The sequence below is a fragment of the Siphateles boraxobius genome, unplaced genomic scaffold, assembly GCF_051911475.1.
Source record: "Siphateles boraxobius isolate OS27281-9 unplaced genomic scaffold, OSU_SipBor_1 136, whole genome shotgun sequence".
Classification (NCBI taxonomy): domain Eukaryota; kingdom Metazoa; phylum Chordata; class Actinopteri; order Cypriniformes; family Leuciscidae; genus Siphateles; species Siphateles boraxobius.
The window spans coordinates 542,501-557,500 of NW_027508740.1; the positions used below are offsets into that span (position 1 = coordinate 542,501).

The 15,000-nt window shown below is 37.3% G+C and overlaps 2 protein-coding genes across 7 annotated transcripts in view; one reads left to right on the forward strand and one right to left on the reverse strand.

Annotated features, from left to right (window-relative positions):
- mfap2 (microfibril associated protein 2) overlaps nt 1–5,568 on the forward strand; it is a 25,310-nt gene extending 19,742 nt beyond the window's left edge. The window contains exons 7-9 of the mRNA XM_077229885.1: nt 2,748–2,835; nt 2,928–3,001; nt 3,072–5,568. Coding sequence (XP_077086000.1) covers nt 2,748–2,835; nt 2,928–3,001; nt 3,072–3,175 — 266 coding nt within the window. The 3' untranslated portion in view covers nt 3,176–5,568. The remainder of the gene's footprint in view (nt 1–2,747; nt 2,836–2,927; nt 3,002–3,071) is intronic.
- A 490-nt stretch (nt 5,569–6,058) lies between these two features.
- Nucleotides 6,059–15,000, reverse strand: part of crocc (ciliary rootlet coiled-coil, rootletin) — a 72,503-nt gene continuing 63,561 nt past the window's right edge. For 5 of the 6 annotated variants that reach the window (XM_077229870.1, XM_077229866.1, XM_077229871.1 and 2 more), the window contains one exon: nt 6,059–6,882. In XM_077229870.1, the coding sequence (XP_077085985.1) occupies nt 6,661–6,882 (222 nt within the window). In that variant the 3' untranslated portion in view covers nt 6,059–6,660. The other variant, XM_077229868.1, reaches the window with a different exon arrangement.

Consider the following 15,000-nt stretch of genomic DNA (forward strand, 5'->3'; position numbering starts at 1 on the left):
CTCACAATTCAGACTTTTTTCTTGCGATTTTTACTCACAATTCAGACTTTTTTCTCACAATTGTTACTCTCAATTCAGACTTTTTTCTTGCGATTGTTACTCACAATTCAGACTTTTTTCTTGCGATTGTTATTCAAAATTCAGACTTTTTTCTTGCAATTGTTACAATTCAGACTTTTTTCTCGTGATTGTTACTCTCAATTCAGGCTTTTTTCTCACAATTGTTACTCACAATTCAGACTTTTTTCTCGCAATTTTTACTCACAATTCAGACTTTTTTCTCGTGATTGTTACTCACAATTCAGACTTTTTTCCCGCGATTGTTACTCACAATTCAGACTTTTTTCTCAAGATTGTTACTCACAATTCAGACTTTTTTCTCGTGATTGTTACTCACAATTCAGACTTTTTTCTCGCGATTGTTACAATTCAGACTTTTTTCTCACAATTGTTACTCACAATTCAGACTTTTTTCTCGCGATTGTTACTCACAATTCAGACTTTTTTCTCGCAATTGTTACTCACAATTCAGACTTTTTTCTCGCGATTGTTACTCACAATTCAGACTTTTTTCTCGCAATTGTTACAATTCAGACTTTTTTCTCGTGATTGTTACTCACAATTCAGACTTTTTTCTTGCGATTGTTACTCACAATTCTGACTTTTTTCTCGCGATTGTTACTCACAATTCAGACTTTTTTCCCGCGATTGTTGCTCACAATTCAGACTTTTTTCTTGCAATTTTTTACTCACAATTCAGACTTTTTTCTCGTGATTGTTGCTCACAATTCAGACTTTTTTCCCGCGATTGTTGCTCACAATTCAGACTTTTTTCTTGCGAATGTTACTCATAATTCAGACTTTTTTCTTGCAATTGTTACTCACAATTCAGACTTTTTTCTCGTGATTGTTACTCACAATTCAGACTTTTTTCTTGCTATTGTTACTCACAATTCAGACTTTTTTCCCGCAATTGTTACAATTCAGACTTTTTTCTCGTGATTGTTGCTCACAATTCAGACTTTTTTCTCGCGATTGTTGCTTACAATTCAGACTTTTTTCTCGCGATTGTTGCTCACAATTCAGACTTTTTTCTCGCAATTGTTACAATTCAGACTTTTTTCTCGTGATTGTTACTTACAATTCAGACTTTTTTCTTGCAATTGTTGCTCACAATTCAGACTTTTTTCTCGCGATTGTTGCTCACAATTCAGACTTTTTTCTCGCGATTGTTGCTTACAATTCACTTTTCTCGTGATTGTTACTCACAATTCAGACTTTTTTCTCACGATTGTTACTCACAATTCAGACTTTTTTCTCGCGATTGTTGCTCACAATTCAGACTTTTTTCTCACAATTGTTACTCACAATTCAGACTTTTTTCTCGCGATTGTTACTCACAATTCAGACTTTTTTCTCACAATTGTTGCTCACAATTCAGACTTTTTTCTCACAATTGTTACTCACAATTCAGACTTTTTTCTCGCGATTGTTGCTCACAATTCAGACTTTTTTCTCACAATTGTTACTCACAATTCAGACTTTTTTCTCGCGATTGTTGCTTACAATTCACTTTTCTCGTGATTGTTACTCACAATTCAGACTTTTTTCTCACAATTGTTGCTCACAATTCAGACTTTTTTCTCGCGATTGTTGCTCACAATTCAGACTTTTTTCTCACAATTGTTGCTCACAATTCAGACTTTTTTCTCGCGATTGTTGCTCACAATTCAGACTTTTTTCTCGCGATTGTTGCTCACAATTCAGACTTTTTTCTCACAATTGTTGCTCACAATTCAGACTTTTTTCTCGCGATTGTTGCTCACAATTCAGACTTTTTTCTCGCGATTGTTGTTTACAATTAACTTTTCTCACGATTGTTGCTCACAATTCAGACTTTTTTCTCGCGATTGTTGCTCACAATTCAGACTTTTTACTCGCGATTGTTATTCACAATTCAGACTTTTTCCTTGCGATTGTTACTCACAATTCAGACTTTTTCCTTGCGATTGTTACTCACAATTCAGACTTTTTTCTCACAATTGTTACTCACAATTCAGACTTTTTTCTCACAATTGTTACTCACAATTCAGACTTTTTTCTTGTGATTGTTACTCACAATTCAGACTTTTTTCTCGCGATTGTTACTCACAATTCAGACTTTTTTCTCGCGATTGTTACAATTCAGACTTTTTTCTCGCGATTGTTGCTCACAATTCAGACTTTTTTCTCGCGATTGTTGCTCACAATTCAGACTTTTTTCTTGCGATTGTTACTCACAATTCAGACTTTTTTCTTGCGATTGTTACTCACAATTCAGACTTTTTTCTTGCGATTGTTACTCACAATTCAGACTTTTTTCTCACAATTATGAGTTTCTCGTAATTTTGACTTTTTCTAGCAACTGCGAGTTTCTCGCAATTCAGACTATTCTCTCAGTTACAAGTTTCTCCCAATTCAGACTTTTTCCCCGCAATTGAAAGTTTTTAATCGGAATTTTGAGATATAAACTTGGAATTGCAAAAAAAGTCACAATCGTGAGATTCAAAAAGTCAAACAAGGTTCCATAGTTATGCGTTTTCAATAAGCTTCAACTGATTTTATTTATAAAACCCTCTTTAAGTGTGTGTTTTTGTCCAGAACAGGACGCAGGTCCGTCAGCGGATGTGTGTGTGCTGCTCACTGCATTGATCTTCTGAATCAGAACGTGAGAAATAAGACTTGTTGTGTTTGTTGTGTGTTTTCAGACTGTCGTGAGGAACAGTATCCCTGCACTCGTCTCTATTCTGTCCATCAGCCGTGTAAACAGTGTCTCAACAGCATCTGCTTCTACAGGTCAGCAGACACACACTCACTCACACTCACTCTTATTTCAGTTTTTAATAGTTGTAGTGAACAGTAACCGTCTCATGGTGTTTGTGTCTCAGTCTGCGCAGGGTTTATGTGATAAATAAGGAGATCTGCGTGAGGACTGTGTGTGCCCATGAGGAGCTGCTGAGAGGTGAGTGTGTGTGTGTCGTCTTGCACTTGTTCAGTGAACACAGACTAACATGTTATCTGTCTCTCTGCAGCGGATCTGTGTCGCGATCAGTTCTCGCGCTGTGGTGTAGTTGCACTCAGTGGCCAGTGTGGGGCGACGGGCGGCAGCTGCGCCAAGAGCTGCGGATCCTGTTAAACACACACACACACACACACTAGCCCTGGCACTGCCCATCAGACGCTGACACTCACTCCAGCTGTAGGACTAAAACATCTTCTACGCAAGTATGCTAACACAATGCTAGCTCGCATAGCTGTTGTACATGCATAACCTCAGATTCCTGTAAACATCTCCGCAAGATTGCTCTCAGTCTGTCACTCCATGATGGCGGTTCTCGAGCTGAATGTGAAAACTGACCATAGAAGAAGACACTTTTGCCCACTATAGCACCCCCGTGTGGCAACACTTGTGTTTTGCGCTCTGACGCATTTCAGAACGTAACAATTCTTTGTGTACTTGCGTAGAGTGTGTTTCAGACTTCTTTCCTCTTCATATATATATTCTCCAGCAGCATCTGATGTTTTTTGGTCTCATGTAAACTGATATTTACTGTAGTAATTGAACATTTGGCCTGTATGTTGCCACTGGTGCTATTATCTGTTACACTGGTGCAGGAGAACAGAGATGTGTCGCGTTTGTATTAATACTATTTGTCGACCAGTGCTGTTGTTGTTGTTTACTTGTTAATTTTGTCTTGGGGTGAGTTATACTGAACCCAGACTCAAACTCACACCTGACCTGATGTCAGAGGTCGAAACCTGTAACCCAGGTAACAGAGAACGTTCTGGCAAGGTTCTCTCAAAGTTATGAACATACGTTCTTACAGTAACGTTAATAGAACATTTGTTCAAAGTTATCTGGTCTTAATAATGTTCTCAAAACGTTAGCACAAAAACATTATTTATACATTGTTCATGGAATGTTTCTTGAAATGTTTAAAAATGTAAATGTTACTACTTGTTTCAGAACGTTCAGAGAACATTCAAAAGTGTTCCCATAATGTTTGAAGTTTGATACAATGGAATGTTTCAATAACTATTGGAAAGTTATGCTAACGTTTTTAGTACATTTTAGTTAGCTGGCATCTGCTGAACTCAGTCAGGGCTCAGCTTTAATATACTCACCATTTACTGTAATATTAGCTGTTCCAAACCAAGTTTTTCAATTTATTAATAAACATTTTTTGTACTTTACACGTAAATAACACGAGGAAACGTTTTTAAAGAATAGGCTGAAAGCTTATACATTTAAACAAAATCATTTTAATGTGTATAAAAACCATTCTAGCAAAACAATAATAAATTTATTCCACACATAAAAGACTGCAGAGTAGTAAACTAGCAGTTAAAATGCCATTTTTCTTAATAACTTCATCATTTACGCGATATGTCGATCTGAAGGTCGAACTATCTTCTTTTCTCCTGAATTACCAAGCACAATGTGATTGCCTTTGAAATGTATTACAACAATTATTGAAAAAATATGACGTAGAGTGTCTCACCTCAGTAATTGGCGCCATTCCTGTCAGAGTCCGTTATTATTTCTGCGCGCGATGACGCAGTCAAGCGCGCGACCGAATTCGCGCTGAAATTTACCGTACATTTTCAGAGAATCGCGTTGTAAAAAACGCTTTCGGAATTATTGCGATGACAAATTAATCTCAGTGTGAAACTGGACACAACAACTATTCAGATCAACATTAATCTCGTAAGTGAAATGTATATTTCAGATTTAGAGGGGTGTTTAACTGCAGGGTGAGTAGATTACATTTCACTGATCAGTAAACTCACCTGTCAACAATCAGTTGATGTAAACATACTGAATAACAAATAATAAACATATGTTTGTGTTTCAGGTATTTCAAAGAAATCGGTTCTCAGGGATAACTTCACTTGAGTCATTCACATAAACCATGAATATTACAGTAAAATATTCAAGTATGGGTGTTGAGTATGTGTCGGTGTTCAGGGAATGTGAGCGCTTCGTTCATTCATTAGGCAGTAATATTACCTTATAAAAAAAGTATAGAAAACTATTTTTTTTTGCATTACACTAAAATATAATGAGAATAAAATGTAATGAATCGTCATATAGTGTCGCAATGTAACAAATCTTGGTCCTAAAATGGGCTTCATTTTCTTTAAGCAAATAGGCCTACATTGTTATAATTTTGTTTTTTGGGTAAATATTACTCTGACATTTCCAGACAGGTTTCATGACATTCACCTTTCAGTATTCTGTACAAACAAAAACAAAAACTCACAATATCTCCAAAAGCCCGTTCACATCAAGAACGACAACTATAAATAATTAATATCGCTTTGTTTATTATAAGCACTGCAATGCTCGAGCTCTTTAAAGCAGGATTGATTCTGATTGGCTGTCAATGTTTTTATCGTTCATCAGCTGGAAACAAATTCGTTCCTCTGTGCCGTTATCATTATAGGTGTTTTTCTCGCTGCTATTCTTTATTTTATAGTTATCGTCCTTGGTGTAAACAGGCGGATAGTTTACCAAATAAAATAAAATTAGTCCATGATTTACTCTCCCTCAAGTCATCCTAGGTGTATATGACATTCTTCTTTCAGAAAAATACAATCAGAGTTATATTAAAAACGGTGATTAATCGCATCCAAAATAAAAGTATGTTTACATGTGTGTACTGTGTATAATTATTTTATATATGTTCACACACACATGCGTATACTGTAAATACATTTATACATAATTTATATTACATATAAATATATGATATATAAATAAAATAAAAAATCTTAAATATATGTATGCATGTGTGTGTATTATACAAAATAATTATACACAGTACACACACATATATTATGTAAACACAATTTTAATTTGGATGGTATTAATAACAATCGTTGCCCAGCACCAATTAAAAAATATCCTGGCTCTTCCAAACTTTATAATGGTGCCTGAGATTTTGAAGCCCCAAAAAGTGCATGAAAATATCCTTCATAAAAGTAATCCATACTGCTCCAGTGGTTAATAAAGGCCGTAAGACGTTTTGTATGGACGTTAGCCAGTTATTATAGTATATACTAATCCCTGAAGTGCCAGCCTCATCAACACTGTGAAGGCCTCATGGACACCTCAACAAACTCGTCTCCATACCGGCGTGATGACTCCGACCCCAACCAGATGAACTGGATAAATATTGTGAAAGTTCTGATCCAATCTGACTTCTGACCTATTATGCCGCCTAAATCATAATCATACACTGTTGGTTTGTTGGCCAGAGGAGAACTGGCCCCCCCGACTGAGTCTGGGTTCTCCCAAGGTTTGTTCCTCCATTCTGTCACTGATGGAGTTTTGGTTCCTTCACTGTCGCCTTTTTTCACCTTTATTCGCCATTGGCTTTTGGCTTGCTTAGTTGGGGACATTTAACATTTAATTTTGAATTTAACAATACTATTACAACTTTACTTTCCTGTTATCTCTGTAAAGCTGCTTTGAAACAATTTGTATTGTAAAAAGCGCTATATAAATAAAGGTGACTTGACTTGACTATAAAGTAAATTAAGGGATAATTGTAATTTTTGGGAGAAGTAACTGTGATATATCTTGAGGAACAGCCGTTGTGCAGATGTCGATGTGGCTCATGCTAGCGGCGGTGTTCTGCGGCGTATCTCGTGCTGTAGCTGCTCCTTCAGCGTGGACACCTGCTCCTCCAGACCCCTGACACGCTGGCGGTGCGCTCTCTCTCGCGCGGCTAGCGTTCGCTCCGCCTCTCTCTGACTGACGCGGTGTCTCTCGTCCTCGCGCACGCGGGCCGACTGCTCGCTAGTGCTGTGACTCTGCTCCAGCTCGGCCAGCTGAGCCTGAAACACACACACGCATCAAACACCACACTCACACACACCTCACACGGTCCACAACTGAACACCCACTGTAACCATAGCAACCCCAACACCACAACGAGTGCGTTTCTACAAAGTGCAAAATACACAAACATAACCTGTTCTTACTCACCAGACACAGCGCAATCTTCAGTTTCACACCACACAACTCTTCCTTACAAGCACAGCCATGAAAACATCACACACACACACACACACACACACACACACACACACACACACACACACACACACACACACCATTTATAGGCTTCAGACTATATCGGAATCGTCGCATTTAGCAACCCTGACCGTCTCGTTCACACGACCAATAGTATTCCTAGTTTGGTGGAGTTCCTATACAGAACACAAGTCTGACTTACCGGTAGTTTTAAGCCAAATGAAACAGGAGAAACAACGATCCAGTTAGACGGCTTTTCAACATTCACCATGGATTTAAGGCCGCAAGTACGATAACGATAAAGATACGGTTCTAAAAATCCTTCTAAATGTAAAGAGTTCACACCACAACTATAACGATAACGACACAGAGAAACGATGATGTTGGAATCACTTTCAGAACTATTTTTTTCTAGCTGATGAACGATAAAAACATTGACAGCCAATCAGAATCCATCCTGCTTTAATATAGTTACCATTGTTGGTGTGGACGCTACTACAGTTATCGTTAGTTATCGTCCGCTGGTGTGGACACTAATATAGTTATCGTTATAGTTATCATCCGCTGGTGTGGACACTAATATAGTTATCGTTATAGTTATCGTCCGCTGGTGTGAGCACTAATATAGTTATCGTTATAGTTATCATCCGCTGTTGTGAACGCTAATATAGTTATCATTATAGTTATCATCCGCTGGTGTGAACGCTAATATAGTTATCATTATAGTTATCGTCCGCTGGTGTGAACGCTAATATAGTTATCATTATAGTTATCATCCGCTGGTGTGAACGCTAATATAGTTATCATTATACTTATCGGCCACTGGTGTGAACACTAATATAGTTATCGTTATAGTTATCGTCCGCTGGTGTGAACACTAATATAGTTATCATTATAGTTATCGTCCACTGGTGTGAACACTAATATAGTTATCGTTATAGTTATCGTCCGCTGGTGTGAAGGCTAATATAGTTATCATTATAGTTATCGTCCACTGGTGTGAATACTAATATAGTTATCGTTATAGTTATCATCCGCTGGTGTGGACACTAATATAGTTATCATTATAGTTATCGTCCGCTGGTGTGAACACTAATATAGTTATCGTTATAGTTATCGTCCGCTGGTGTGAAGGCTAATATAGTTATCATTATAGTTATCGTCCGCTGGTGTGAACACTAATATAGTTATCGTTATAGTTATCGTCCGCTGGTGTGAAGGCTAATATAGTTATCATTATAGTTATCGTCCACTGATGTGAACACTAATATAGTTATCGTTATAGTTATCGTCCGCTGGTGTGAACGCTAATATAGTTATCATTATAGTTATCATCCGCTGGTGTGAACACTAATATAGTTATCGTTATAGTTATCGTCCGCTGGTGTGAACACTAATATAGTTATCGTTATAGTTATCGTCCGCTGGTGTGAACGCTAATATAGTTATCGTTATAGTTATCGTCCACTGGTGTGAGCACTAATATAGTTATCGTTATAGTTATCGTCCACTGGTGTGAACACTAATATAGTTATCATTATAGTTATCATCCGCTGGTGTGAACACTAATATAGTTATCGTTATAGTTATCGTCCGCTGGTGTGAGCACTAATATAGTTATCGTTATAGTTATCGTCCGCTGGTGTGGACACTAATATAGTTATCATTATAGTTATCATCCGCTGGTGTGAACACTAATATAGTTATCGTTATAGTTATCGTCCGCTGGTGTGAGCACTAATATAGTTATCGTTATAGTTATCGTCCACTGGTGTGAGCACTAATATAGTTATCGTTATAGTTATCGTCCACTGGTGTGGACACTAATATAGTTATCGTTATAGTTATCGTCCGCTGGTGTGAACACTAATATAGTTATCGTTATAGTTATCGTCCACTGGTGTGAGCACTAATATAGTTATCGTTATAGTTATCGTCCACTGGTGTGAGCACTAATATAGTTATCGTTATAGTTATCGTCCACTGGTGTGGACACTAATATAGTTATCGTTATAGTTATCATCCGCTGGTGTGGACACTAATATAGTTATCATTATAGTTATCGTCCGCTGGTGTGAACACTAATATAGTTATCGTTATAGTTATCGTCCGCTGGTGTGAAGGCTAATATAGTTATCATTATAGTTATCGTCCGCTGGTGTGAACACTAATATAGTTATCGTTATAGTTATCGTCCGCTGGTGTGAAGGCTAATATAGTTATCATTATAGTTATCGTCCACTGATGTGAACACTAATATAGTTATCGTTATAGTTATCGTCCGCTGGTGTGAACGCTAATATAGTTATCGCTCGCTGGTGTGAACACTAATATAGTTATCATTATAGTTATCATCCGCTGGTGTGAACACTAATATAGTTATCGTTATAGTTATCGTCCGCTGGTGTGAACGCTAATATAGTTATCGTTATAGTTATCGTCCACTGGTGTGAGCACTAATATAGTTATCGTTATAGTTATCGTCCACTGGTGTGAACACTAATATAGTTATCGTTATAGTTATCGTCCGCTGGTGTGGACACTAATATAGTTATCATTATAGTTATCATCCGCTGGTGTGAACACTAATATAGTTATCGTTATAGTTATCGTCCGCTGGTGTGAGCACTAATATAGTTATCGTTATAGTTATCGTCCACTGGTGTGAGCACTAATATAGTTATCGTTATAGTTATCGTCCACTGGTGTGGACACTAATATAGTTATCGTTATAGTTATCGTCCGCTGGTGTGGACACTAATATAGTTATCGTTAAAGTTATCGTCCGCTGGTGTGGACACTAATATAGATATCGTTATAGTTATCATCCGCCGGTGTGGACACTAATATAGTTATCGTTATAGTTATCGTCCGCTGGTGTGGACACTAATATAGTTGTTATCGTTATAGTTATCGTCCGCTGGTGTGGACACTAATATAGTTATCGTTATAGTTATCGTCCACTGGTGTGAGCACTAATATAGTTATCGTTATAGTTATCGTCCACTGGTGTGAGCACTAATATAATTATCGTTATAGTTATCATCCGCTGGTGTGGACACTAATATAGTTATCGTTATAGTTATCGTCCGCTGGTGTGGACACTAATATAGTTATCGTTATAGTTATCGTCCGCTGGTGTGGACACTAATATAGTTATCGTTATAGTTATCATCCGCCGGTGTGGACACTAATATAGTTATCGTTATAGTTATCGTCCGCTGGTGTGGACACTAATATAGTTGTTATCGTTATAGTTATCGTCCGCTGGTGTGGACACTAATATAGTTATCGTTATAGTTATCGTCCGCTGGTGTGAACACTAATATAGTTATCATTATAGTTATCGTCCGCTGGTGTGAACGCTAATATAGTTATCGTTATAGTTATCGTCCGCTGGTGTGAACGCTAATATAGTTATCGTTATAGTTATCGTCCGCTGGTGTGAACACTAATATAGTTATCGTTATAGTCCGCTGGTGTGAACACTAATATAGTTATCGTCTGCTGGTGTGGACACTAATATAGTTATCGTTATAGTTATCGTCCGCTGGTGTGAACACTAATATAGTTATCGTTATAGTCCGCTGGTGTGAACACTAATATAGTTATCGTTATAGTTATCGTCTGCTGGTGTGGACACTAATATAGTTATCGTTATAGTTATAGTCCGCTGGTGTGAACACTAATATAGTTATCATTATAGTTATCGTCCACTGGTGTGAACACTAATATAGTTATCGTTATAGTTATCGTCCGCTGGTGTGAACACTAATATAGTTATCGTTATAGTTATCGTCCGCTGGTGTGAACACTAATATAGTTATCGTTATAGTTATCGTCCGCTGGTGTGAGCACTAATATAGTTATCGTTATAGTTATCGTCCACTGGTGTGAACACTAATATAGTTATCGTTATAGTTATCGCTCGCTGGTGTGAACACTAATATAGTTATCGCTCGCTGGTGTGAACACTGATATATAGTTATCGTTATAGTTATCGTGCGCCTGTGTGAACACTAATATAGTCATTGTTATAGTTATCGTCCACTGGTGTAGATGCTAATATAGTTATCGTTATAGTTATCGTCCGCCTGTGTGAACACTAATATAGTCATTGTTATAGTTATCGTCCACTGGTGTAGATGCTAATATAGTTATCGTTATAGTTATCGTCCGCTGGTGTGAACACTAATATAGTTATCATTATAGTTATCGTCCACTGGTGTGAACACTAATATAGTTATCGTTATAGTTATAGTCCGCTGGTGTGAACACTAATATAGTTATCGTTATAGTTATCGTCCGCTGGTGTGAAGGCTAATATAGTTATCATTATAGTTATCGTCCGCTGGTGTGAACACTAATATAGTTATCGTTATAGTTATCGTCCGCTGGTGTGAAGGCTAATATAGTTATCATTATAGTTATCGTCCACTGATGTGAACACTAATATAGTTATCGTTATAGTTATCGTCCGCTGGTGTGAACGCTAATATAGTTATCGCTCGCTGGTGTGAACACTAATATAGTTATCATTATAGTTATCATCCGCTGGTGTGAACACTAATATAGTTATCGTTATAGTTATCGTCCGCTGGTGTGAACGCTAATATAGTTATCGTTATAGTTATCGTCCACTGGTGTGAGCACTAATATAGTTATCGTTATAGTTATCGTCCACTGGTGTGAACACTAATATAGTTATCGTTATAGTTATCGTCCGCTGGTGTGGACACTAATATAGTTATCATTATAGTTATCATCCGCTGGTGTGAACACTAATATAGTTATCGTTATAGTTATCGTCCGCTGGTGTGAGCACTAATATAGTTATCGTTATAGTTATCGTCCACTGGTGTGAGCACTAATATAGTTATCGTTATAGTTATCGTCCACTGGTGTGGACACTAATATAGTTATCGTTATAGTTATCGTCCGCTGGTGTGGACACTAATATAGTTATCGTTATAGTTATCGTCCGCTGGTGTGGACACTAATATAGATATCGTTATAGTTATCATCCGCCGGTGTGGACACTAATATAGTTATCGTTATAGTTATCGTCCGCTGGTGTGGACACTAATATAGTTGTTATCGTTATAGTTATCGTCCGCTGGTGTGGACACTAATATAGTTATCGTTATAGTTATCGTCCACTGGTGTGAGCACTAATATAGTTATCGTTATAGTTATCGTCCACTGGTGTGAGCACTAATATAGTTATCGTTATAGTTATCATCCGCTGGTGTGGACACTAATATAGTTATCGTTATAGTTATCGTCCGCTGGTGTGGACACTAATATAGTTATCGTTATAGTTATCGTCCGCTGGTGTGGACACTAATATAGTTATCGTTATAGTTATCATCCGCCGGTGTGGACACTAATATAGTTATCGTTATAGTTATCGTCCGCTGGTGTGGACACTAATATAGTTGTTATCGTTATAGTTATCGTCCGCTGGTGTGGACACTAATATAGTTATCATTATAGTTATCGTCCACTGGTGTGAACACTAATATAGTTATCGTTATAGTTATCGTCCGCTGGTGTGAACACTAATATAGTTATCATTATAGTTATCGTCCGCTGGTGTGAACGCTAATATAGTTATCGTTATAGTTATCGTCCGCTGGTGTGAACGCTAATATAGTTATCGTTATAGTTATCGTCCGCTGGTGTGAACACTAATATAGTTATCGTTATAGTCCGCTGGTGTGAACACTAATATAGTTATCGTCTGCTGGTGTGGACACTAATATAGTTATCGTTATAGTTATCGTCCGCTGGTGTGAACACTAATATAGTTATCGTTATAGTCCGCTGGTGTGAACACTAATATAGTTATCGTTATAGTTATCGTCTGCTGGTGTGAACACTAATATAGTTATCGTTATAGTTATCGTCCGCTGGTGTGAACACTAATATAGTTATCGTTATAGTTATCGTCCGCTGGTGTGAACACTAATATAGTTATCGTTATAGTTATCGTCCGCTGGTGTGAGCACTAATATAGTTATCGTTATAGTTATCGTCCACTGGTGTGAACACTAATATAGTTATCGTTATAGTTATCGCTCGCTGGTGTGAACACTAATATAGTTATCGCTCGCTGGTGTGAACACTGATATATAGTTATCGTTATAGTTATCGTGCGCCTGTGTGAACACTAATATAGTCATTGTTATAGTTATCGTCCACTGGTGTAGATGCTAATATAGTTATCGTTATAGTTATCGTCCGCCTGTGTGAACACTAATATAGTCATTGTTATAGTTATCGTCCACTGGTGTAGATGCTAATATAGTTATCGTTATAGTTATCGTCCGCTGGTGTGAACACTAATATAGTTATCATTATAGTTATCGTCCACTGGTGTGAACACTAATATAGTTATCGTTATAGTTATAGTCCGCTGGTGTGAACACTAATATAGTTATCATTATAGTTATCGTCCACTGGTGTGAACACTAATATAGTTATCGTTATAGTTATCGTCCGCTGGTGTGAACACTAATATAGTTATCGTTATAGTTATCGTCCGCTGGTGTGAGCACTAATATAGTTATCGTTATAGTTATCGTCCGCTGGTGTGAACACTAATATAGTTATTGTTATAGTTATCGTCCGCTGGTGTGAACACTAATATAGTTATCGTTATAGTTATCGTCCACTGGTGTAGATGCTAATATAGTTATCGTTATAGTTATCGTCCACTGGTGTAGATGCTAATATAGTTATCGTTATAGTTATCGTCCACTGGTGTAGATGCTAATATAGTTATCGTTATAGTTATCGTCCGCCTGTGTGAACACTAATATAGTTATTGTTATAGTTATCGCTCGCTGGTGTGAACACTAATATAGTTATCGCTCGCTGGTGTGAACACTGATATATAGTTATCGTTATAGTTATCGTCCGCCTGTGTGAACACTAATATAGTTATTGTTATAGTTATCGTCCACTGGTGTAGATGCTAATATAGTTATCGTTATAGTTATCGTCCGCCTGTGTGAACACTAATATAGTTATTGTTATAGTTATCGCTCGCTGGTGTGAACACTAATATAGTTATCGCTCGCTGGTGTGAACACTGATATATAGTTATCGTTATAGTTATCGTCCGCCTGTGGGAACACTAATATAGTAATTGTTATAGTTATCGCTCGCTGGTGTGAACACTAATATAGTTATCGCTCGCTGGTGTGAACACTGATATATAGTTATCGTTATAGTTATCGTCCGCCTGTGGGAACACTAATATAGTAATTGTTATAGTTATCGCTCGCTGGTGTGAACACTAATATAGTTATCGCTCGCTGGTGTGAACACTAATATAGTTATCGCTCGCTGGTGTGAACACTAATATAGTTATCGCTCGCTGGTGTGAACACTAATATAGTTATTGTCCACTGGTGTGTATGCTAATATAGTTATCGTTATAGTTATCGTCCGCTGGTGTGAACACTAATATAGTTATCGCTCGCTGGTGTGAACACTAATATAGTTATTGTCCACTGGTGTGTATGCTAATATAGTTATCGTTATAGTTATCGTCCGCTGGTGTGAACACTAATATAGTTATCGCTCGCTGGTGTGAACACTAATATAGTTATTGTTATAGTTATCGTCGGCTGGTTGAAAACTAATATACTTATCGTTATAGTTATCGTCCGCTGGTAACCACTGTAACCATGGTATCGTGGCAGGAATGTGGGATATTTATTAACAAAGTCATGTATTAAAGGAGGAACGGAACATAATTACAGTATTTTTGTTGTTAAGCTATAGCAGTTTTTGTGCATTTGCATTCATACCAAATGTGTTTATAAAAAATACCATAGAATCCATATAGTTCAATTTGACCATGTTAATGAGATGCAATGTGTGGTTTTACCTGTGTTAATCAGGACTCT